General features: G+C 37.0%; 3 protein-coding genes across 5 annotated transcripts; 2 read left to right on the forward strand and 1 right to left on the reverse strand.

Annotated features, from left to right (window-relative positions):
* Positions 1–340: 340 nt before the first annotated feature.
* Positions 341–5,125, reverse strand: LOC147280777 (Peptidase C13 family). Its single transcript, XM_086246482.1, has 10 exons — positions 4,739–5,125; positions 4,128–4,169; positions 3,884–4,028; positions 3,251–3,480; positions 2,860–2,917; positions 1,964–2,041; positions 1,727–1,815; positions 1,327–1,408; positions 685–876; positions 341–597 (listed from the first exon to the last, which is right to left on the reverse strand). Exons 1-10 carry the CDS (start codon positions 4,906–4,908, stop codon positions 457–459), a joined length of 1,227 nt encoding a protein of 408 aa, XP_086102608.1. The 5' UTR covers positions 4,909–5,125; the 3' UTR covers positions 341–456.
* A 1,027-nt stretch (positions 5,126–6,152) lies between these two features.
* On the forward strand, positions 6,153–8,510 carry LOC147280778 (F-box associated ubiquitination effector family protein). Of its 2 annotated transcripts, none has more exons than XM_086246483.1 (2): positions 6,153–6,292; positions 7,149–8,510. In XM_086246483.1, exon 2 carries the CDS (start codon positions 7,165–7,167, stop codon positions 8,365–8,367), a length of 1,203 nt encoding a protein of 400 aa, XP_086102609.1. In that variant the 5' UTR covers positions 6,153–6,292; positions 7,149–7,164; the 3' UTR covers positions 8,368–8,510. The 2 variants fall into 2 exon arrangements, with proteins under 2 accessions (XP_086102609.1, XP_086102610.1); XM_086246484.1 differs by having other exon boundaries at positions 6,169–6,292; positions 7,146–8,510.
* Positions 8,511–12,869: 4,359 nt separating this feature from the next.
* LOC147280779 (myosin-9) lies at positions 12,870–24,406 on the forward strand. Of its 2 annotated transcripts, none has more exons than XM_086246481.1 (36): positions 12,870–12,962; positions 13,081–13,226; positions 13,315–13,471; positions 13,604–13,662; positions 13,896–14,055; positions 14,157–14,306; positions 14,404–14,540; positions 14,634–14,780; positions 14,921–15,022; positions 15,208–15,265; positions 15,396–15,497; positions 16,530–16,567; positions 16,810–16,936; positions 17,023–17,193; positions 17,361–17,492; positions 17,583–17,692; positions 17,816–17,876; positions 18,165–18,342; positions 18,526–18,731; positions 18,871–18,990; positions 19,487–19,585; positions 19,854–20,075; positions 20,603–20,742; positions 20,850–20,973; positions 21,041–21,088; positions 21,199–21,450; positions 21,552–21,707; positions 21,800–22,006; positions 22,114–22,257; positions 22,539–22,609; positions 22,707–22,806; positions 22,873–22,929; positions 23,042–23,098; positions 23,197–23,277; positions 23,418–23,500; positions 24,024–24,406. In XM_086246481.1, exons 1-36 carry the CDS (start codon positions 12,885–12,887, stop codon positions 24,145–24,147), a joined length of 4,404 nt encoding a protein of 1,467 aa, XP_086102607.1. In that variant the 5' UTR covers positions 12,870–12,884; the 3' UTR covers positions 24,148–24,406. The 2 variants fall into 2 exon arrangements, with proteins under 2 accessions (XP_086102607.1, XP_086102606.1); XM_086246480.1 differs by having other exon boundaries at positions 12,885–12,962; positions 20,850–20,961.
* The last annotated feature ends 1,433 nt before the right edge of the window (positions 24,407–25,839 follow it).

Consider the following 25,839-nt stretch of genomic DNA (forward strand, 5'->3'; position numbering starts at 1 on the left):
TAAAAGTACATGTTCTTCATTAACACGAATTAAAATTAATGTCCTATAAATTTTTCTCTAACTTAAATCATCACAAGTAATAGAATTACCAGCACTGACATTAGTACAAATCTCAACGACCTCATTTCTTAAGCTTCTGGTGCAATTTTGGCATTGTCCAATTTACTCGGTAGAGGCGATGGTAAAATGATGGATATGATCATGAATCATAGACATAGCACAATACTGGGACCATATCACCTATCCATGGAAAGCTTAACTTTCTGTAATGTTATGGACGATTGAAAATATGAGGCAAAAGAGCGTGCCCGAGTCCTGATCAATAGGGTGGAACATCCCATCAACTAAAAAGCATCACTAATTCATTGGAAAAATCACAGAGCAGACTAAAGACTTCAAATATATTCAACTTTACAACAAATCTCTCTCTCTCTCTCTCTAAAATGCACCAAACTTTCACCATGATAACCACGTGGGAAGTAGCAATAATGGAACCATTACTAACAAGCCATACTGCACAAAGGAATCAACATCTTCAATTTTTCCCACATTGTCATTAAAAGTATTCCACAAATGTCTGAAAGCACCCTGTTGATCCTGCAGCATTCATTCTTTCCCATCACAACAGTGTTGTAAAGAAACAAAGGTTTCTAAATGACCATAAAGAGAATATCAAGAAGTCACCTCTCTTTTCAGGTCACTGATTTGATCCTCAACATTTGAATCTGACAATATTCTTCTTCCATCATCACTGACTGGTTGATCAAAGGGCATCTTGCTTTCACTTCTGCTAAAACTTTTTCTTGAAAGAGCTTTATAAGCTGAATCAGTATGTATTGTTTCCATCACTGAACCAAAGAAGTTCGTCACAGGTACCTAGAGAGAGAGGTATACCAAAATATTTCAAGTGGTAATTCACAAATGCAAAAGCAAGTTAGAGGTAGCTTCAATAAAATACATTAAAACAATTGATAGATGTTGCTTAAGGTTAAGCCTGAACAAAAAGCTTAGTCTTCTCTTTTATATTGCCACAGGAACCAAGATTATTATAAAACTCAATTTGCAAACATGAGAAGCCAAAAAAATATTGTCATGAAGAGGATAAAATAAAAACATAAATATGATATTTATCTCAGGATAAGACATGCTAACCAGTGTTAACTTGCAGCTAGATTTATGAGAAACGAGGTACCACTTATATGTAATGCAAGGGCTCAAATACATAACAAAAATTAGCAAAAAATGATATAATATTACATAGCATCAAAGTAAAGCAACCAACTTCAGTAACTTCAGATAGAGAAGATAAGTCTAACACTTCCATACCTCTTCCAGGTGTTGCTGGTATAGATCTGTTCGGTAATATGCAGTGGACATCAACAAGGTTGGGTTATATGAATTGAAAAGACTGCAAAAGATCACCAACGACCAAATGAATATCAAATTTGAAGAAAAATAACTTACCTTGTAAAGAATCCTGCCATAAGTAAGAAGAAGACATCTTTGTTTTCACCAAATTAATTAGAAATATTTTTAGTAGACACCAATATTATCATGAAAAGAATCACTGCCGGCTAGTAAGGAAACTCCAGTCCATATAAGTGCAAGAAAAAAAAAGTGAATGATTAAGACAGGGAAAGATCATAAACACTATGGGATACCATACATGTGAAGTGAAACATGATGTCAGTCAATAATATCAGTATAAAGCCCTACTTCAATATACCTGCTCAAAGAGGCATTGTCATACATATTTAGCCTTTCAAAGAACGCAAGGGTGTAAAATGTAAAACGATCTACAACAGAAACGCCGACCTGTTCAATTAAACAGTAAGAGTAGAATTAGATGAAATGTCACTCTGTCGTAACTAATAGATGGATTTCAGATGAATCAAGAACATGAGCATTCTCAGTCAATGAGTTTAAAGATTAAAAATGGTAAATGTTAACAAATCCAGCATACATCCGAGTCCAAGTGATGCGAGTATGAGTTCTCTCCTTTCATGCTACTTCCAATAGCCAAAACACCAGGTGATTGCAGCTGCAAACCCCAAAAAAATGATCTTTCATTTAGTACCAAAGTCATTCTCATGTACACCAGATTTTAAAGGTATAGTACAAAATTAGAAGTCAGAGTGTCATGTTTTTATATGAAAACACAATTCAGAAGTGCATCAAAGAATTGGACACTTGATTAGCAGTGGCTATTAAAATGGGCATCTTCCAAATGCTAAAGAACAGAGATTGTACGTGAACATGATACCAACAAAAACAAATCTCACAAGAAAATATTGCTCTCAGTAAAAAATATTTAGGGATTCATGCATCAGGCTATGTATTAGTTACCAAATCATCTTAATGCATCACCACTAACTGGGATATCTTGGTACTGATTTGTCAAATCAAATGACATAGACCGAGTAATGATATGAATTATGTACACAAAAGTAGACAAATACATGCCATGACATGCATATAAGGATAGGATGAGGTAAGGTACAGAACCAAAAGACATGTCTATAAAGCCGCCTAGATGCTTCTACAACAGAAGCATGTATATAGAACAACTTCATCATGGATAGTTTCTTTTCTCATTATGAACCTATTATAGTTTCTTTTTTGATTACGAACCTATTGTCCTTTAGGCAATTATAAGGGAATTTAACTCTGCACAATGAAATGGGCTATCCTATCTGCAAAATAAACACCAGGATGCTATGGCTATCTTTTGAGTTAAGTTCTGCACATTCCTTTTAATATATTATGAATCATAATTCCAAAAATTGAATGAAATATAACCTAACTACAATGCATAATATATTTTTCTTTTCTTCGAATGGGTAGGAGCAGATCACAAACCTGAGAGAAGAGAGTGGCAGCTTGGCAAGTGTCCACCATTATCAGCAGCTCCTTGAATCTAAAATTTTGACCATATTATCAAACTCAAATGAACTCATTGTCCAGAAGTGATGATCAACATGAACAGTCATCATAATAAGCAAAAGAAAAAAATATATTGCCCTGAGAAAATTTCAAATAGATAATTTCATTAAAGTGTAAATGATTGTATTTACATCTAGCAACCATATTTAATTTCAGGTTAAGAAATTATTGGAGAGTATGAGAAAAATGGAAGCAGTAGATGCAATAGCAGCCTCTGGACACCGTCTTCTCTCTTTTTATAAAATTAGAAGTAGAAATTCTTCTGGAAATGTCAAAGGCAACAGTGATAGAGGTAAAAATTTCTAACCTATGCTTTTCTTTCATTTGTTTCACAGCATCAGCTAAATCATGACTCTGGAGCTCTTCCGAGTCTTGAAATTTTAAAAATTCATCCCCTCCATGTCCTGTCATATACAAAAGAACGTGGCTTCCTTCATCACTTAAAAGACGCTTAGATCTTGGAACAGCAGTCTCATGACGCCCAGTCAATACACGTAAAAAATTTTCAACCGTCACTTCATAACCTCGATAATCCACCTGAGAGACTCAGTTTTGTAAATCACAACCATCTTTGAAAAACCCTTTTATTCATTTCCTCATAATAATTTGATGGAAACAAAAAAATAAATCCTATTCTTTTTTATGATTGAAATTCTGATTATATAAAAACTTTATTTGTACAAAGAGAAGCAAAGGGAAGGGATTTCTCATTCAGTCACAATGAAAAATACAGTATAAATAAATTTTAATAATGCAGATTAATCCATCAACTGCACATCTTCCCAGAACTATATAATTCACATTTCTCGGGAAGACTAAACCCCTGATTGAATGCTATCCAGAGTCCAATGAGATGAGAGCTAAAACAAATGAAAAGGATTACTTATGCTTTCTAAAAAACAAAAAAGCAAAGGGCCTAACCAGGGAGAAGAAGACTCACCTCAACATTATCTCCATACAAGTTAAGTCGGTGATTTTCATTGTTAAAAACTTGAGCAGGGTACTTGTTTCTAGAATTACAGGCCATGTCATCTGCCAGCATAAGTATTATCCTCTCATCAGGTATTCCAAGTCGCTTAACCGTCCTGGAAAATAAAAGAAAAATAGACTGAATTATCTATGAAAGAAGAGAAAAAATGACAGATAAGAAGATGATCTAGGGGGAAAAGGCCCGCATGCTTTACCTATACAGGGATAAAGTATTGGCCATGTGTCGATAATTAAACCTGAAAGAAAACATTCAGATTGATAAATCAAATTGCCACTTCGTAGAACAATGTAAGCTTGAAGAAGGTAACCATATGAAATGCCAGTCTTGCCAGCCCTGAACATATGAAACGCTGAAAAAAGTAGATGGCTATTAACACAAGTTTAAACCTATATTGAACCCGAAGATAAATTAGAATAGAAGGTACTATTATGAATCCAAAACTAGAACATGCTTCCGGTTCATATGTACAGAGCACTTCTCTCGTTTGCATTGTTGCCAATGATGGTACATTAATTTAGCAACTACACTCGATATTGAACATAAACAAGTATGTCCAAAGAGACAAAACTAAAACATGGGCATGTTCACAAGGATGAATACGATCCACTAAGTAAACTAAACAATAATCAAATCAAACACAGCCCTTTTTCATCAAATAATTAAGTTACCAAGAAATAAAGTAGACAAATTTTTAAAAGGGTGACGTTAATAACCAAAAACTATAATATGGGTACCATTTTCTTTTTTATTTTACACAAAAATTGTAAATACAAATTGGAAAAAGCAAAATGAAGCTTGAATTACCAGAAGCGAGAAGTGCAGACCAGAACAGCCCAATTGTTAGTGTGCATAGTGGTCTCAGAAGAAGAAGGAGAACCAAATGCATTGCATTTGCTGACAGTGCTCAGTCCCAGAATCAAAAACGCCGCCACCACCACCATGGAATTGGATAAGTTGCACATCTTGCAGCGCATGCTTGAATTCTTATGACTCTTGGGTGGGCAAAAATGACTGAGCAAGCAAAGCTTGCGCTGAGCTTATATGGAATTAGAAACCCAAATCTGTTAACGGCTCAACAGGCCTTTCCATCTTGTTAATTCGCTAGTTGCTGAGAAGGACGACTATGAATCTGAAGATTGAAGGTGTCGCTCTGGTTTCTTTCTAAGACCGTCTTCTTCTTCCTCTTTCGCTTTTTTTTTTTTTTTTTTTTTTTAACTGATTTAAGGGTAAAAGTGGAAGTTTATGGAGAAAATTTGTGTGTGGGGTTTGTAAAGAAGATTGAGGGGTTTATTTAGAAGCTCCCACGATTAACCCGCCATACCTTTTGGACCGAACTTCGGTCTTTCGTTTCCTTTTTAATCCAAACCATCTTAGCTCCAAATATTCGAAAGAAGGACACTATACAGACCACTCAAAAATGCTAAATTAACCATCTCTTTATTTATTTTATAAATATTTTTAATATACCCTTAATGTAAATAAAAAAATTTATTAAAAAAAAACCACAAAACCCCATCCTTCCCACCCACCCGACCAATCACTCTCTCTCTCTTCGATATGATGTCGTCCGGCGATCAGTGGCGGCGAGACCACCACCAGTCAACTTGCATGCCTTTCCTCTCTCTACCCATGCTAGCCTTCAAACCAGGAAAGCCCAGAAAACTCGAACCCAGGCGAAGACCCGATCGGCCCCTTCGCCGGCGATCTTCCTTTTCCGGCAGAGTTAAGACGTCGGACCACTTGGGTTTTGTTTCCCAGGTCACGGCGAATCTAACTTTGGTATTCTCTTGCTCATCCGACCATCGTGCGCAACTAAGTGACGTCGTGAAGCTCCGCGGCTTTCATCGTTGATTCCGATGGATTTCGGCGACGAATTAGGTCGATCCATGTATAGTTTTTGATCCTCTCGTTGTGTTCTTGCTGTTGGTTAGATTGATTTGAACCAATTATATGGAGAAGTGGTGGTGGCAGTGGTGAGGTCTGGTGGTGGAAATGGGTGGGTTGTTAATGGGGATGTGTTTTTTTTTTCTTTAATTTTTTCTTTAATGCAGGGGCAAAATAGGAAAAAATAAGAAAAAAAATTTTAAGGTGGTCAACTTAGTATTTTAAGGTGGTTGGAATAGCCTCTCCCTATTCCAAAAGCCCAATGAACTAGCTTCAGCCCAATTCAAAACTAGAAGTCTGAACCAGTATTACCCGACCCGCTTTACATCCACGGACCCAAAATCCATGACGCTTGCCTCTCTATCCCACCTAGATTCCTCGTACAAGGCCGTCACTTCCCAAACCTCAATACGCTGAAGTGAAGCTCATGCTGAACCCACCGGTCACCTTCTTCTAAGCTACACATTCTCTCAGGTTCTCTTTCTATTATTCTTTAATCTTCTGTTTGATTTTTTTTTTGTTATAAATGATGCATGGTGCAAAAATGGCTGATGGGCAAATGCAGTTACCGTCTGTCCTTTCCATTTGACGGGTTAGAAAGGAAAATAAAGGAATTTACTTTCTGGGTCTTCTGTTTTCTGTTGTTTTAGTATCACAATATAAAAAAATTTAGGTCAAATGACAAATTTGGTCCCTGTAGTTGCTAGGGTTTTCATTCTTGTCCCTGTAGTTTCAATGTGGGAAATAATACCATTGTAGCTTACCGATTATTTGCATAAAATATAATGTTGAAAACAGTCTTTATGATATTTTGTATATGGATTATGACCAAAGATTTTTAAAATATTGCTAATGGATATTTTAATATAAAGTTTTAATATTGCTAATGGATATCGTTTGATCATCATTGAAGATGTTTTTCTAAGCTAATTTCTAAATGAGTGGTGATCTGTCAAGATCATTCCAGTTCATATGGCTGGAAGTACATTTGCACATGGATCTGTTTCTGATCAATATAAAGCTTTTTGGTGCCTCATTGGGTAGACAACATTATAAGGAGTTCTACATTCTGATCTCTAGTAGATCCACTTCCAATCCATGGCCTGATTTATGATATGCATCACTAAGTTTTGCTGATATATAATACATTTTAATTTATCAGTATTAATTGGGCATGGTTTGTGTTTTTAAAACATGGACAATTGGTGACTGTTATAGATTTGTGTCTTTTTATGTCGATTGGGGTGCTTTAATAAATTATTTGATCTGCTATACATTATTAGAATTTAGTGATTTGTTGTGCTGATATGGTGGAGCATGCCTTCAGCAGGATGTTATGTGTCTAGATGAAGAGTGCAAAGATGTCAGAAGATGTTCATGCTGCATTGACCTGTGATGACATCCTGCATGAGATCCTTCTTCGACTGCCAGAGAAATCTGTTTTCAGTTTCATGCTCGTCTCAAAGAGGTGGCTTCGGGTGATATCTAGCTCTTCTTTTCGATATGATTACCATACTCAATGGAGAGTAAATCGTCATCTTTTGGGATTCTTTGTGTGCAACCATTTATACCTTGGTAGGCCAAAAGATGGCATCCGTCGGCCCCAATCGGAGCCTGCAATTCAGTTTTTGTCAACTTGTGGAGAAGGCGATAATTTGTTTTCCGGGATCCTCAAGCAGCATGGTTATTTCATTGACTCTTCCAATGGCCTTCTTCTTTGTGGCCGCCATCCAATGGAATATTCTGTGTGGAATCCATTCACCAAACAGCTATACCAGCTTCCTCAACCTCAAAGATTCTATAAAAGTTTGTGTATGGCATTCATCACCGAGTATTGCTTTGATGATATCATCAACTACAAAGTTATTCGTGCAAAATGTGTATGCAAAGTTGATGGAGTTAATACTGTCTCCATTGAGACTTTCTCTTCATTGACTGGTACATGGAAACATTTTACGCTCACTTGCTCTTCAACATTTTCCTTGTGTCCTTGGACAATGGCTACTGTGATTAATGGCGTCATATACTGGTCTGCAACACAAAGAAATATAGCCATTTATGACCCACGCCTTGGAGATAGGCATATAAAATTGCTTAAATTACCAGATGGTAAGATTTCTCATGATTACGAGGAGTCTGTTCTTGGGGAGTCCTCAGATGGGCTTTTGCAGTATGGCCAGAGCAGCAGGTCAGGCATGGAGATATGGGTTTTTGAGAAGGGAGAAGATAGTTTCTCATCGATTTACACAAGCAATGTGCAATCAGAAAACAGGTGGAATTTAAGATACAGATTTAGTTTCAAAGCAATGTGGAAGCAAAATCCAATCTATGGCAAGAATTCTAAAGAAGCTCAAATATTGTCATTCCTTCCTCAGAATTCTGAATATGTCTTCATAAGATCAGGACGGAACATATTTCTCTTTCACCTTGATAATCAAAAGCTGAAGGTGATTAATTATCTTGGCCCTAACTCACCTATTCAATGGGATTTCAGTCAAGTGGTGCCTTACTTTAGACCTTCTTGGCCGCGTTCTTCTTTATGCTTCTAAAATATAGACTATTACTTGCTTAACTATCATTTCAGAGGAGAATTTGTAAAAATCTAATTACTATGATCCCTACCTGTAACCTGAGAATATGACATTTTTCCTAATTTCATTTTATTGTGATATGTTCACAAGTTTTCTGTTAACTTTTTATGGCAACTTCAGTTAACTTTTCGATAATGGTTATGGTTGCCTACAATATCTCAAATTTACTTCAAGCTTAGACAAAAGTAACATCTAATTGACTTTCAATCGCAAAAAACTCTGCATAGTAACCTTTTATCCAAGCCAAGAGTGGGACAAAAGGAAAACTATTAACTTAGGTGGTATCGTAGTTAGGTGTATAAATATTGATAAAACTCAAAATAGCAACAACAAACTTTGTTCTGTTACTCATGCAATTGTAGGGTAAATGTCCCTTGCATTATTATGTTCATGAACGAGGAGCTCTGTTGAGAGAGTTAAGTCGGACTCTCATTCAAAATAGCTAGTTTATAACCAAAATGTCCACTAATAAAGAATAATTTAAGCTAATATATGAAGTTCATTCAAGACAATTCCCCTATATCTTTTTTTTTTTTTTTAAATATGTGAAAGCATGTTTTTTAAAGGAATTTTGAGAAGGAATAAATAGAGGGCTGCTATTTGCACACCCCTTTTTTTCTTTTTGCACACCCTTTTTCCCTTTTTTTCTCCTACACACCCCACACACTTACCTCAAATTCAAAACCTCTCAACACACACCCAACCCATTACCAAAATACCCTCATTTCATTACACACCCTCCCCTCTTTCCCTCTCTTTTTTCTCACGTTCACACCCCCCTCCCCCTGTTTTTTTTTTTTTTTTTTCTTCTTCTTCTTCTCCAGCCAGCCAGCCAGCCCCTCCACCCAACCAGCCAGCCAGCCCCTCCACCCAACCCACCAAGCCCCTCAACCCCCTCACCCGACCCACCCCTCCCTCCCTCCCCCTCCGGCCTCCCCCCTCCACCCAACCCACCTAGCCCCTCAGCCCCTGCACCGACCCCCCCCGCAGCACCACCTCCTCTCTCTCTTCCCCAGCCCACCCCAACCCAGCTCCGACCACCCCTCACAGCCCACCCCAGCCCCGACCCACCCACTCAGCCCCTCACCGGACCACCTCATTCCCTCCCGCACCCCAGCCCTGTAGCAGCAGCACCTCCTCTCTCTCTCTCCTCCCGCGCGCAGCTGCGCATCCGTTCGACACTGGCCCGCCGAAAATGTCACACTCGTTCGGCAGGCATCCGCCGAACGATGTGAGTGTTGTTCGGTAGGTACCCACCGAACATCAAGGACCCGTTCGGCAAGTGCCCGCCGAACCAGCTACTCGGAGAGAGAGAGAGAGAGAGAGAGAGAGAGAGAGAGAGAGAGAAGGGCACGCCGGTGGTTGGAAGCCGCTGGGGTGGTCGGGGCTGGGTTGGGGTGAGAAGGGGCGGGGCTGGGGTGGTCGGGCCTAGGTTGGGGTGGGCTGGGGCGGGGCTGGGGTGGTCGGGCCTAGGTTGGGGTGGGCTGGGGCGGGGCTGGGGTGGTCGGCAGAGATGGTAGAGAGAGGGAGAATGGTGGTGGGCGTGGCTGTGCAAGCTTGAGAAAGATGGAGGGGCTGGCTGGCTGGCTGGAGAAGAAGAAGAAAAAAAAAAAAAAAAAACAGGGGGAGGGGGGTGTGAACGTGAGAAAAAATAGAGGGGGGGGATGGGAATGGGGTGTGTGGGTGAGGGGAGGGTTAAAGTGGTATTTTTCTTGAGGCTTTTTTTTTTTTTTTCAAAAGGGGTGTGCAAAAAGAAAAAAGAGGGTGTGCAAATAGCAGCCCTCAATAAATATTAAGTTATTTTTTTAAGAAAAAAAAAAAAGTGGGCAGAGAATTCCGCTACATATTATTTTTCGTGCTGACGCGGTCAATATCACATTCATATAAAAAAAGAAAATCAAGTCCATAAATTAATAAACCAAGACATGATCTCAATCCAACGGTACAAATGACGAGTTGCAAACTCTTACGATACATTCAGCAACCCAAGATTTGGACACCTCCAGACCCCAGAGCACAATGCCACAATGACATAAACAGACGTACCGTTAAGAAAGAGAGAGAAGACTTGGTTAGTAGCCACTAATTGGCGCGAAACCAAAGGAAAGCAACCGAAAGAACAGGCCCTTGTGAAGAATGTCACTCCCACAAGCCACTGGATCCACATTCACTTCCCACACACAAACACACAAACAAAACTTTCCTACCTCACCAATCAATCAATCTTTGTTTCTCTTTCTATTCCCTCCCATTTTTTCCTCCACTTTCTTGCCAACTTTCCCGGAAAATGGAGTTTTCTGGCATGTTGATCCAATATGTCTGACCCCATTAACCTTGATCCTTGTTGGTTCTGAAACTTTGATGGTTTTGCTCAAAAGGGTCTTTTTCTCTTATGGTGTGTTGTGGAAAGGAACACTTCTCGGCTGGAGTAGGAGTTGATGGTTAAATATTGTCATGCAGCTCAACTTTATGATGAAAGTACTTAATGCCTTGATGAGCTTTGGATTGGCAGCTTAAAAATGGTATGTGCGATTTTGTTTGAATTTAATAAATCGACATTTCTGTATATCCATGCCTTTGTACCTTTTTTTTCTTCCTTCAATTTGTAGATCAGACTAGCTAAGTTCCCCAGATTCAGTTTAAAATTTTGTCCCATTTAAAAACTAGTTCCAGGGTTCAAGTGGTTGCTAGAATTTATGAGAACATCTTCACTTAGGACTTGGCTGTATATCAAAATTGAATTTGTTAACATAGAATTAGCTTAATATGCATAGTTGGTCCATTCCCTAACAGTTTAAGCTTCTGGTGGTACGAAAATTTTCTCTGCCTGCATCTATCTACCTCTCTACGTGCATGATGGGGCTGCACATGAGGATGGTATTAACTTGATATACATTGTTTGCACACTCTCTAACAGCTTAAGTCTTTGGGTTCCAGTTATTGTCTAACACCTAGGACATGGGTTTATGAGTGAACGTAATAACGCATTTCCTTAGAAACTTGATGTCATGCCTCTCATGAAGGATGAACACAAAAGAAGTGTCAGTTTTAAGGGGAAAATATGATAAATTTGTTTAAAACAGAAGATTTTCGAGTGACTTAGTCAGCAATGTGAGATGACGGTGGAAGTTATTCTAAGATATCATGATTTGTCAAGAACACTTATATCATTACAATTTAGAAAAAGGTTGTCATGATAAATGATAATGAAGGTGATATCTAGCTTTCCAAGGGAAAGAGGATGTTCTTCTCTTTCCTGTACAAGATATGTATATATTGTGGATAAGGACATATATTGGAGCTTTCCAGTGACAGTGATTTGAGGTTTGACTTTTGGGAGCATGTGATTAACAGATCCAGAATCTTTGCTTCTTCACAGAGATGTGGTAAACAAAGTTTTCTTGGTCAAGGGTGTAAAAAGAATAGAAAGGTGTATATATACATAGACAATCCTATAAACCTTAATGAAGGAAAAGACTAGACTACCTCTCATGCAAAATATACATAACATGCGAATCCCTCATAGTGGGATCTATGTTAATATGGCAAATGTTCTTTTGTTGAACTAGCGATTCTCTAATTTTTTTGTGGGTAATAAACTGTCTTCACTTGTTAACATAGGAATGACCACTCTTTTAACTATCCCCTATAGCAAGCACCAACATTTAAAATAGAACTTTCCTGAACAATTTAGCTGGAGAAAATACCAGTTTTCCCTTTTCCTTAGGCAAGACACAAGGCTTGGCAACTCGAACTAAGCATTGAGAAAGTGAGGCGTTTGTGCTTACCATCACACTATAATTTCGGTGATGGTGGAAATATTTGTTGTGTGCGGATAACTAACATAGATTTCATAGATGAGCAACAGCAGTAGTAAGGTGCTGGACACATATTTTTGTTGGAATAATTTGCCACTTTAAATTATTTTATTTGCCTAATTGTACTTCAACACTTAAATACGTAACCCCCTTTACTTTTCTTCCAGAATTCATATAAAACAATTCAAAAGTAGTCTTCAAAAATGGTTATAATTGAAGTTTGAGTTTATGAAGACATTTTAAATAAAATTTCCTGTATAAGTTGATTCTTCAATATCTCTTCATATACAGGGAACACCAGTGAATATCATTGTAGGTTCTCATGTCTGGGTCGAAGACCCGGATTTGGCTTGGATTGATGGACAAGTGTCAAAGATTAATGGACAGGAAGCTGAGATCCAGGGTAGCAATGGGAAGAAGGTGCATTTCCTATTACTAAATTTGAGATTTTTTTTTTTTTTTGTCTTTTTCATCACTTAACTGCATGAAATAATTTTAATATTTGTTCTTTGAAAGTTATTTTCACATTTTTTTTAATCTTAGATTATAGTAGTCTAATGAGATTCCTATTCAATTTTTGGTGCTATTAAGCTTGTTGCCAAATTATCAAAAATATATCCAAAAGATGTGGAAGCTCCTGCTGGTGGAGTTGATGACATGACAAAGCTATCTTATCTGCATGAGCCGGGAGTTTTGCAGAATTTAAAAATTAGATACGAACTTAATGAAATCTATGTAAGTGGTCCGCCCTTCATTTTAATAGACTCACGAAGTTTTCATTCTAATTGAAAATTCTTACTGTCTATAACCATGGTATCTGCAATAATATATGCCTCCATTTCTATCATGATAGACTTATACTGGAAATATCCTTATTGCCATTAACCCATTCCAAAGACTTCCCCATCTCTATGATGCTCACATGATGACACAATACAAGGGAGCACCATTTGGAGAACTAAGTCCTCATGTTTTTGCAGTTGCTGATGTTGCATACAGGTTAATTTTATTTCTACTTTACATTCTATGTATTGCTCAATTTATCAATAAAACCAAATATTTACAATTAATGCTTTGAATAAATCAGGGCAATGATTAATGAGGGAAAAAGCAATTCAATTCTGGTTAGTGGTGAAAGTGGGGCAGGTAAAACTGAGACCACAAAAATGCTAATGCGGTACCTTGCATTTCTGGGTGGGCGGGTTGCAACTGAAGGACGAACAGTTGAACAACAAGTTCTTGAAGTATGATTGATATTCTAGCTTTAATTTAGCACTTAGATTAAGCTTCAATTATTCAATATTATCTTCTTTTTATCAAGTTCCATTAGTTTCTTATACAAATTCTTATGACACATCTTTCTTTTTGGAGTGCAGTCAAATCCAGTTCTCGAAGCATTTGGCAATGCTAAAACTGTTAGAAATAACAATTCTAGGTAATACACTTTTTCATTTTGGAAATGAAGTAGGGTGTTGATTCTCTCTGCCTTTTACATTTAAGTTAACGTACTTTGACTTTAGATTCTGTCTCCTTGATTTTAATTATTCACTAGTATACTGCTGAGTTAATGTAACGAAGAAGACTATATCAATCTTCTGACATGAATTACTTTGTATTATCTTCTGATAAATTTACGTTGGTGTTCTCTTTAAATTGATACTGGTGCAGTCGTTTTGGTAAATTTGTTGAAATCCAATTTGATAAGCAAGGAAGAATCTCAGGAGCAGCCATCAGAACTTACCTTCTGGAACGGTCTCGTGTTTGCCAAATTTCTGATCCTGAACGCAACTACCACTGTTTCTACCTTCTTTGTGCTGCACCACAGGAGGTAAGTTCCTATTGGAAAAATGACTTTGATTAGGAAAATCAAAGTATTGCGGCATATTTCTTTTCTTACAATTTCTGTCTAATATCTGTTAATGTTGACAGGAAATTGATAAATACAAGTTGGGAAATCCTAAATCATTTCACTATCTTAACCAGTCACGTTGCTACGAACTGGTCGGTGTAAGTGATGCCCATGAGTATCTTGCCACAAGGAGAGCTATGGATATTGTTGGAATAAGTGCAAAGGAGCAGGTATAGCCTCTTCTTAAATGTTTCCTAACATGCATCATGCATGGAACCTAGAAAGACCATCTTCTCACCTCTCTCCCCCTCTCTCTCTGTCTCTCAGGACGCAATTTTTAGAGTAGTGGCCGCAATTCTTCATCTTGGAAATATTGTATTTGCCAAGGGAAAGGAAGTTGATTCGTCAGTTCCAAAAGATGATCAATCCAAATTCCATCTCAAAATGACTGCAGAGCTTCTCATGTTTGTATTCTTTTGTGATATTGCCCTCATAATTTGTTTTCTAGTTTGTTTCCCTTTCATATTGTAATAATTTGTGATCATTACATTCCTCAGGTGTGATGCTGATGCATTGGAAGATGCGTTATGTAAGCGTGTCATGATCACACCTGAAGAAGTTATCAAGAGAAGTCTTGATCCTCAAAATGCATTAATTAGCCGTGATGGTTTAGCAAAGACAATATATTCTCGATTGTTTGACTGGTTGGTCACCAGTGTTTAAATTAAAATATATCAGATTTACATTTGGTTAATGAATTCCTAATTATCCAGAGAAACAAAATGTTGACTGAGAAATTAGATGTTGACGTGATCCTAAAGTCTCTCTATTTGTATCTATACAGGTTAGTGGACAAGATTAATGTCTCAATTGGACAAGATGCTAACTCGAAATCTCTGATTGGGGTCCTTGACATCTACGGTTTTGAAAGTTTTAAGACCAATAGGTAACAACTAATAAACACAATACCATACATAGAGTATACATGGAGATATCTATATATATGTACATTGCATGTCTTTCTTAGTAAAAAGGAAATTGGAAAATGCACTAATGAGGACATTTCATATTAACCAACCTTATGGGTTGGCAGTATTTTGCAACTTAATTTCAGCATTTCATGCTGTGCAGTTTTGAGCAGTTCTGTATTAACTTCACAAATGAGAAATTGCAGCAACATTTCAATCAGGTAATGCCTCAGATCATGTTAGCCTCTTTAAATTTTTCTACTTTTTATCTTTTAGATTATTATTATTATTATTATCATCATCATCATTAGCATTATATAATAAACTAAGTTTTTTCTGTGATATTTTTAGCACGTCTTCAAAATGGAACAAGAAGAATACACAAAAGAGGAGATTGATTGGAGCTACATTGAATTTGTCGATAATCAAGATGTCTTGGATCTTATTGAAAAGGTTATTCCTATTCCTTTGCATCAATTCCACTGTTTAGTTCATTATCAGATCCAAACTGGACACTAATTTGTTAAGGGAATCTGATTTCCAAGGTCACTTTCAACTGTCTGGTCAGAAGTTTAGTTATAAGCATATCTAGACAGATGGATATATATATATGTGCATATGTATAAACATATGTGTATGAGCATGTGTCTGCGTGTGTGTGTGTGTGTGTGAGATTCAACATTTAGTTCCTTTTACCTCTCCTTGGGGTCCAAAATTGCTGCTAAGGTTAACAAAAAAGCTTCTGTTAATTAACAAGGATATCGGTGTAGTACATTTATTTGTCTTGCAAGTGCATAACTTGTAAGATCTTGTTGGGTTTCCTTCCATTGGAAATTATGCATGTTTAGTGGCTGTTTCATGGTAAGATAGACCTCTTATGTGTTTAACCAAATCTCTTACGAAAATGTGTGACAGGTGAACCTTTCCTGCTATTGTGCTGGCATTACTGTGTCTCATTAACTCTTCATGGTGTTAAAACTATTACATGGGTGGTTTTCTTTTGGATTTCTTATTTGCTTAAAGATTCTCTGCTTTCCAGTCTGAGTTACTTTGATGTTAACAAGAAAGAACTTCATCCAAACCAAAACAAGGAAATAGCATAAAAGAAGATAAATCTGTCAGTCTACCTGCCAAAAGAAAAGAACAACGAAAACTAATTGGTAATAAAGTATTTTCTAATATTTTGTGATAAATAAGAAATGTAAGAAACAAATATCCATTTTCACCAGTATTAGCAGTCATGAGAAAGGGGCAGATGCGAAGAAGTCTCCCCAAATACTCATAAAATCTCCCAGAAATCATCCAATAATTTTCCTCTACAGATATGTTTAGATGATAATGACTTTTACGGGGAACAACATATTAATTTTCAATGTTCTTGTACTAGTTCTGTATAAAGTATCTGGACATACATCTATCCAATGCTATTAATCAACCATCAATTTTTTGTTTACAAGTCTTTATATATGATGTCTCCTTTCACAGAAACCTGGTGGAATAGTTGCTCTCCTTGATGAAGCTTGGTAAGCTGTTATTCCTCTGCTTTGAAAGTTTTCTCGTTCTTCCTTAAATGGAAGGCCGTCAATGTTTTTTTGAGGTTTCTTTCATCCATTATTAGGTATTAAATATTAGGGACTTCCTATTTAAGGTTCTAGTTGGATGGCCTTACAAAAAAAAAAAAAAGTTATAGCCGGATGGCAAATTGAACTTCCTTTTCTTCATTCTTGCTAACTGCTTTTATTTTTTATTTTTTTGGTTTTTCCAGCATGTTTCCAAAGTCAACCCATGAAACATTTGCAAATAAGCTTTATCAGACATTCAAAATTCATAAGCGCTTTATAAAGCCAAAACTTTCTCGCACAGATTTTACCATTGCTCATTATGCTGGAGAGGTAATGTTAATTATGAAAGCAACAATTTCTGAAAATATAAGATACTTTGCATTTCGGAATTTTACCTTCTCAAAACTTCATCACAGGTCCTATATCAGTCTGACCAATTTTTGGACAAAAACAAGGACTATGTGGTTCCTGAACATCAAGACTTGTTGGGTGCTTCCAAATGTTCTTTTGTGGCAGGCCTTTTCCCTCCACTTCCAGAGGAGACAGCTAAATCTTCCAAGTTTTCTTCAATTGGCTCTCGTTTTAAGGTATTTTTCCTATTGTCTGGGTGAGTATGAAAGTCAACTTAACCCCAGAAAATCAACTAACAAAATAAAGCTACATGCAAGCTTGTGTGGATTCTTTTATATTCTGCATTGTCATCTTATGCTGCAAGAAGTTGACACTTCATGTTTCTATGTTCTAATTGGTGCAGCTGCAACTACAGCAGTTAATGGAAACCCTAAATTCTACAGAACCTCACTATATCAGATGTGTAAAGCCAAACAACCTTCTAAAACCAGCCATATTTGAGAACGTCAACATTATGCAGCAACTGCGTTGTGGTGTGAGTAAACGATGTTCCTTTTCTTTTTTCCCTTTCTTCTTTTTCAATTTTTTTTTTTCTTTCAGCTACTACTGACAGTTTCCTTTGTAGGGTGTTTTAGAGGCAATCCGAATTAGCTGTGCTGGATACCCTACTCGAAAACCATTTTTCGAATTCATAAACCGATTTGGACTTCTTGCCCCAGAGGCCTTGGAAGGAAAGTAAGTATAATCTCTTAGGATTTTTCAGTTCAAGTGGGGAGAGAAAAGTTTTGGCCATAATATTTCAACTTTCTGATTAAACTTGGTGGATCTGCTTTCTGAGCCTGTTTTACTTATGAGCAGCTATGATGAAAAAGTTGCGTGCAAAAAGATTCTGGAAAAGAAGGGTCTTAAAGGGTTTCAGGTAACATGAGGTGTTTGCTTTCAGGCCTGCTTATAATTTATAGAATTGTTGCTGCACCTAGTATTTGATTCACTCCAAATTGCCAATGCTTTAACCAGTAGTACAGTTGCTCATGCATGTTGCAGCATGAACTTGCAAATGTAATTTAACCATTACAGACATGGACATAGTTTTCACTAGGACTGAAGCATGCCATGCATACACGGATGATTGATATAGGTATAAATACAACAAATGGAATTCACCCAGTCACATATTGAGGGTAGAGGCATTTGCTCGATTTTGCAGATAGGAAAAACCAAGGTATTCCTAAGGGCTGGTCAGATGGCTGAGTTAGATGCACGAAGAGCTGAAGTACTCAGTAGTGCAGCAAAAACTATCCAGCGGCGTGTACGAACCCATTATGCTCGGAAACGATTTATTGCATTGAGAAAGGCAACCATAGTTATGCAATCAATATGTAGAGGTGAGCCACATGAAGAATGTATTAGCACTAATCAGGTCTATAACCACACAGTGCTATTTAATGCTTAGAGAGTATCGAAGGATGTAGTTATGGTTTCCCTTTACTTTCTTTTCTTGCACAACTTTTTGGGCCTCAGTTAATTGGCTAATCAGTTTCCTTCAATATTTTTGGTATTACTTGTAGGAAGTCTCGCTTGCAGACTCTTTGTGGGCATGAAAAGAGAGGCAGCTGCTGTGAAAATTCAGAAGAACATACGTAAATACCAAGCCAGAACAACTTATAACAAACTCCATGTCTCAGTCCTTGTTTTGCAAACAGGTTTAAGAGCAATGGCTGCTCGTAAAGAATTCAGATTTAGAAAGCAAACTAAAGCAGCAACCATTATTCAGGTTGTATACAAAATATCTTGCAACTTGCATGATTTTTTTTTTTCCGATGAAACTTTAAGTGATCAAGAAACAACTTACATGCAAATTTAATGATTTCCTTTTTTCATTTAAAAAAAAAAAACTAAATGAAAAATTGCAGGCGGTGTGGCGTTGTCATAAAGCTGCCAAATACTTTAAGAAGCTCAAGAAGGGTTCAATAATCGCACAATGCAGAATGAGGGGAAAAATTGCAAGGAGGGAACTTAGGAAGCTCAAAATGGTCAGTATTAAACCTCTCTCTCTCTCTCTCTCTCTCTCTCTCTATACATATATATATATTGTGAAACAATCATCAATTTATAGTCAAGTAGCCAGCATGAGAGGAATACATAAAATTTAGTGCATACAGGACAGTGCATAGTTTCTGTTTTGATAGTTTACCAAAGGTTATTGTCAGCTGTGAGTAATTGAACTGAGGGGATGACGCCCATTTCAATACTAGGAGATGCTATGGGATTAAAGAATTGTATCAATTACATGTATGCAGAAATTTGAATAAAATAGGCATGGACGGAAGTAAATTAGATGATCCCTTTTACTTTTACGTAGACATGTATGTCTGGTTCAACTGTTGTTGTTTCGGAGGGATGAGTTATTGATCATTGCTATAAATATATTATGCACATTTTCCCTTTCTAGGTAAAATTTTGAAACTTCTTAATATGCAAGTCTCTCTTTTTTAGTTAGGATATTCACATTATCTCCAATTTGTGCAGGCTGCAAGGGAAACAGGTGCACTTAAAGAAGCAAAAGATAAGCTGGAAAAACGAGTGGAGGAACTAACTTGGCGTCTACAGTTGGAAAAACGTTTAAGGGTAATTTCTGTCTTTCAGAGGGATTTTGTTGGGTACAGAAGATGCTGTAAAAGTGTGATGAATACTTTCTTCTATCTCAACTTATGAGTTCCAAAAACTACTATGCTGCATTGGTATTCTTTTAACTAATAAATCTGATAGAAAATTATGCCAGTTCGACATCCTTCTTTTATTTTGCTTTTAATCCTTCACCATTGATGAGCCTCATAGATTTTTATTTAGGGTTCTTATCAAAATTTTGTCATGCTAATTCATGTCATGTTTGCAGACTGACCTAGAAGAAGCAAAAGCACAAGAGATTACCAAATTGCAGACTTCAGTGCAAGAAATGCAGAACAAACTTGATGAAGCAAATGCATTGGTTGCCAAGGAACGAGAGGCTGCCAAGAAAACTATTCAAGAAGCGCCTCCTGTTATTAAGGAAACTCAAGTTGTTGTTGAGGACACCCAAAAAGTCGAGTCTCTAACTGCAGAAGTGGACAAATTAAAGGTATGAAGGTCCAATCCAGTAAACAGCATCTATAAATACTCTGTCCACATATTTTTATGCATAAAATCTCTCTTTTTTAATGGTTATAACACTATGTATAGTATGGGGTAAGAGTGGCATTCACTGAGATGCTATTTGACATATTGGAACAAGAATGTTAAAGCACTTTTCAAAATAAAAGTAAACGTTATTAACCAAGTTTAAATCTGGTGGGTGAGATGAAATCATTTGCTGATCAATGGCCTGGTAGTCCTTATGGCATGTTCATGGTGATTTGTTTTAGCTAAAGGTAGCATCTAGCATTAGATAGGATTCTGTGCCAAACCAAAATAATGCTGGTATTTCCCATAAGCAGGTATTTGTGGGAGACTAATGATGATATTTCCAATAATTAGTTAAGAGACTTTAGACTGTTCGATGTCTTTTCAACTTTTATTGTTCATATATGTAGAGCAGTAGATAGTGATCATTTCATTTGGTTCATCTTGACCTTCTTCGTGCTAACTGCCACTTCCCCACCTTCCCAGGCTTCTTTGGAGTCAGAGAAACAAAGAGCAGATGACTGTGAAACAAAATACAATGAAGCTCAAACATCAGGTGAAGAACGACGTAAGAAATTAGAAGAAACAGAGAAAAAAGTTAATCAGCTCCAGGAAAATTTGACCAGGTAATATGACATATAAAGCATGAGTTTCCTATATGCTCATATTTTCTCCATTAACTGAATTACCTTGTCTGATGTGGTTTAATGAAAATTTAAACTTCCTTGATTAGGCTAGAAGAAAAGCTTACCAATTTAGAATCAGAAAATCAAGTATTACGCCAACAAGCTGTGTCCATGGCACCTAATAAATTCCTATCTGGACGGTCTAGATCAATTATTCAGGTAATTTTAAATGTGAACCATGGGATTCTGTAATTTTTCAGAGGCTTAAGATTTTCTTCTTGTTTGATATGGTTGGCAGAGGGCAGCTGAAAGTGGTCATATTGGAGGGGATGCAAAGACAGCTATGGTAAATTTCTCTTCAACTTCAAGTATTAGCCTCAAAAAATGGCTCTACAATGCAGTGAAGGCTCTCTCTTAACTTTTCTGGTATGTTAACCACCTTATAAAATGGATCAGGATCTGCATAGTCCTTCAATAAACCACAGGGACTCAGAATTGGAGGATAAGCCACAGAAATCACTAAATGAAAAACAGCAGGAGAATCAGGAGTTGCTCATTCGATGTATTGCTCAACACCTAGGCTTTGCAGGGAACAGACCTATTGCTGCATGCATCATATACAAATGCCTTTTGCAATGGAGATCATTTGAAGTTGAGCGGACTAGCATTTTTGATAGGATTATTCAGACCATAGGCAATGCCATTGAGGTTTGAACTTCCCATCCTTAATTTTTCTGGTAGATTGGTTTTCTGTTTATAGTTAACACAAACAAACCTCATTAACTTGAATACTACCACTTGGAATTCAGACCCCGGATAACAATGATATCTTGGCCTATTGGTTGTCCAATGCCTCAACGCTTCTACTACTACTCCAGCGCACACTGAAAGCAAGCGGTGCTGCAGGAATGGCACCCCAACGACGTCGATCATCATCAGCTACTTTGTTTGGAAGGATGACACAAGTAATTCCTAGTCTCTAGTCAACATTGAATAATGCAATTCATAAATTTTAATTTCCTCAGTTGCTTCACATTTTTGCTATATTTTCCTCTAGAGTTTCCGTGGAACCCCACAAGGAGTCAATCTTTCCTTAATCAATGGTGGAATGAGTGGTGGAGTGGACTCTTTACGGCAGGTTGAAGCCAAGTACCCAGCTCTGCTTTTCAAACAGCAACTCACGGCATATGTAGAAAAGATTTATGGGATGATTCGAGATAATTTGAAGAAAGAAATCTCTCCATTGCTTGGGTTGTGCATCCAGGTTCATTAATATGTTCCACTATGGATGAGAAAACAATGTTTTGACAAAATAGAATTATGCTTCCATGAATTTGTCAAGAACTATTACTAATTTTGTGACTTTAACAGGCACCAAGGACATCTAGGGCAAGCTTGGTTAAAGGATCATCGCGGTCAGTGGGAAACACTGAGGCCCAGAGAGCTTTGATTGCTCACTGGCAAGGGATTGTCAAGAGCCTTGGAAACTTCTTAAATACTTTAAAAGCCAATCATGTTAGTACTCTTCTTCCCCCTTCTTTTACCTCACTCATAGTGATTAGTCTTTCTTCTCAGCTTAACTTGTGACTTTTACTTCTGAACATATCTATCTTTGCTGACTGTTCCCTTTGTGGGTTAAGTAAACTGCAAAAGGAGTTTATTGCTACCATTGATACAGATTCATACTTGATTGATTTTTCTGAATTTCATTTCAAAGGTGCAATTTTTGTGAAATATATTGCCAAAGATCTCTCCCTCTTTCTTTCTTACACTCACATTATTTTTCCTTTCTACAGGTACCTCCATTTTTAGTTCGTAAGGTGTTCACACAGATATTCTCCTTCATCAATGTTCAGCTATTCAACAGGTATTAAGTCTATGCTCGTATTTGAGGTTGCCTTGTTTGTATACTGTTCAATATAAACTCCTTTTAATGTCTACCATATGTTTTCCTTTTTCTGCAGCCTTCTATTAAGACGAGAGTGCTGTTCGTTTAGTAATGGTGAATATGTTAAAGCTGGATTGGCTGAACTGGAGCATTGGTGCTATAAGGCAACAGATGAGGTACGTTGAATTTAGTTCCTCCTTGTGCTATTTTGTGATGCACTTACTAAATAAAATAAAATGCAGTATGCAGGTTCAGCTTGGGATGAACTCAAGCATATCAGGCAGGCTATTGGATTCCTGGTATCTTTCATATTTTCATTATATTCCATTTCTACTGCTAGTAATTCCTTGTTATAATGGTGAAAATCAACAAATGGTGATGTTGTCCTGAAATTTTATGTTTTCTGTTCAGGTCATACATCAAAAACCGAAAAAGACGCTCGATGAAATAAGTCATGACCTGTGCCCGGTAAGTGATGTGTATCAGTGTATGTAAGGATAAAATAAACATATTTAATTCCATTCACCTCTTCCTCAAATCTCAACTGACAACTTCTTTATTAACAGGTCCTCAGTATACAGCAGCTCTATCGTATTAGTACAATGTACTGGGATGACAAATATGGCACACATAGTGTATCCTCAGATGTAAGTTTTTATGGATGCCATTACTCAACTAGGTTCGAGCCATCTTCATCACATAGCAGTAAAATAAATTACAATATAACGACAAACATGTATTTACAAACTTACTTCCACATATATTTTTTTTCAATGTGTCCATCTAGGTTATATCCAATATGAGAGTGTTGATGACAGAAGATTCCAACAATGCCGTCAGTAATTCTTTCCTGTTGGATGATGATTCCAGGTTATGACAACATTTAACCATGTCATCACCATGATTATCAGCCTTTCTCTCTATTCTGTTTTTTCTCTTTTGTTACTTCATTTGGAGTTGCATTTCATAAGTAACTGATTGAAACATTGCCGGGAGAGGATAAGAAAAGGAAAAATTTGGTAACAATTACATCATAATTGTTTTGAAGCTGGCCAAATATGTATCCCTTTGGTTCTGCTACATAGTTGGAATCCATGATATATACATAATATTAATGAGTGTCATAAATCAGATGTTGATCCACATGACTGATAAAACCAAGATGTTGATACATTTTACTAGTGGATTCATATTCTATCATCAACTGTCAAGTTTTTCTAGGATTGTGGTCCATGGTAAATTTACTATGATAAAATAAGACTGTTAATTATCATGTATGCATAGTTTGGTACTCTGGTAGGGCTTTTTAAGATTGCTAAACATCTTTCATATCTAATATAAATATTCTGGCCATTCAACTGAAACTGACCCTTGGCAACCATTTATGCTGCAGCATTCCATTTTCAGTTGATGACTTATCAAAGTCGATGGAACAAATAGACATCTCCGACATTGAACCACCACCACTCATTCGTGAGAACTCAGGCTTTAGTTTCTTGTTGCCACGTGCAGATTGAATTCTTTGTTGCAGATGGCATGTCTCTCTACGAGCCTCTCTTTACTGTCAAGTGGTAGATTCACATGCAACCTCTTCATTCATGGATATTAATCTTATGGGGTTGTATATTGTTCATCATTCTTCGCCCCAGAAATTTTTTCTTTGGAACTAATTTAGATTATTAATTGCTTCAAACGGGGATGCTAATATTGCTCCCGACCAGTGTAGTTGACCATTTTATCTTGTGTTGTACAAGTAGCTGATTTTAGTGGATGGGAGAAGAAATTAAAAACGTAGAGCATTTTTTCAAGAAACGTGCACTCTATATGGCTCTCAAATGTAGTTCTCAGCTTCAGAGATTGTTTTATTAATTTCCATACCAAGTTTTTGGGGGGTACCAATTAAATTCACAAAATTTTCAACCAACTTCATTGCTTAGCATGTCTCCTCTTTTTGTCAGAAATAAAAAAAAATGGTGTTAGAAGCTTCCACTCAGTATGCAGATCAATAACATAACATAATAAGTTAAATGTATGCATGCAAAGGGTTTAAATTTCGTCATTAATTTTTTTTTTTTTTTGTTGAATTGGAATTTCATCGTTCTTCATATATTAATTAAGCTAGTCATAGTAATACCATGTGATTTTTTTGTTGAATTTTATCCTAGTAGTCATGACTGGGATCTTTGAAGTTTGAACTGGGTAGATAAATTTCCTAAAGAATGGTAGAACTATGTGGCTGGTTAATGTGTGTGTGTGTGAGAGAGAGAGAGAGAGAAAGAGAAAGTTTTTTAAGAATGGGGTCGACAAAGCAATTCCTTTTTATCAAAACGCAAGCATTAATGAAACGAAACGGGGGACCGGACTAGTTGGCAAATTCTTTCAGGGTTTAAATGAGCACAACCGAAATAAAGCATCGCAATATAAGTAATTAACATCAAATATTGTCCTGAACTGCATAAAAGTTTTGGTTTTGCAGATCGATCCAATTGGACTAAATGTTAAATTCAGAGAATTCGTAAAGTCATTACTACCCTTCACTGTTTCACTAGATCACAAAAAAAAGTAAGGGCAATATTGACTCGTGAGGGTTTGTTTATGCTCAAAATCAATCATTTTTACGAGATCTTGCAAGTTTATAGTTTTGGCAGTGTTTGTTTCACTGTATTTTTGTTTACTTGTTGTGTCTGTAAGTAACATGTTAATAACAAAGACATCAAACAAGACCTCATTTTTTCAGTTCCCACGTGTAGATTTCAGACCTAAATCGTGCGAGAAAGGCGTCTGAAAGCGACAGCACTTTTGGCAAAACCCTAGCATCTGCCCACTCACAGAGAAAAGCGCGTGGGACGCGTGCGTCTTCTTCTTCACTCTTCATCCTCCGGCGATGTCTCTGTCAAAGTCCCAGACTCAGCATGTCCACAGCTACGGTGATGCACTACATTGAAAGAGGCCATTGATGATATTTCAGAGCTTCAAGTTAAGTTGTTCATCCTCTGCTTCTTTTATATGCGTACGTTTTGGTTTCTGTCACTAATTAATTTACATATATATACATAAATAATCTCATTCACCATAAAACAGAAAATTTGTCACTCACCTAACCACTCAGCTTACCATAAGGTGAGAAATTCAATGATCAAGACTATCTATTGTTTAGGTCCCTCAACTTTGTAAAAACTCAGCCAAATTGGTAATGGTTTTGCACTCCA

The sequence above is a fragment of the Dryas octopetala genome, chromosome 6 (assembly GCF_963921425.1).
Source record: "Dryas octopetala chromosome 6, drDryOcto1.1, whole genome shotgun sequence".
Classification (NCBI taxonomy): Eukaryota; Viridiplantae; Streptophyta; class Magnoliopsida; order Rosales; family Rosaceae; genus Dryas; species Dryas octopetala.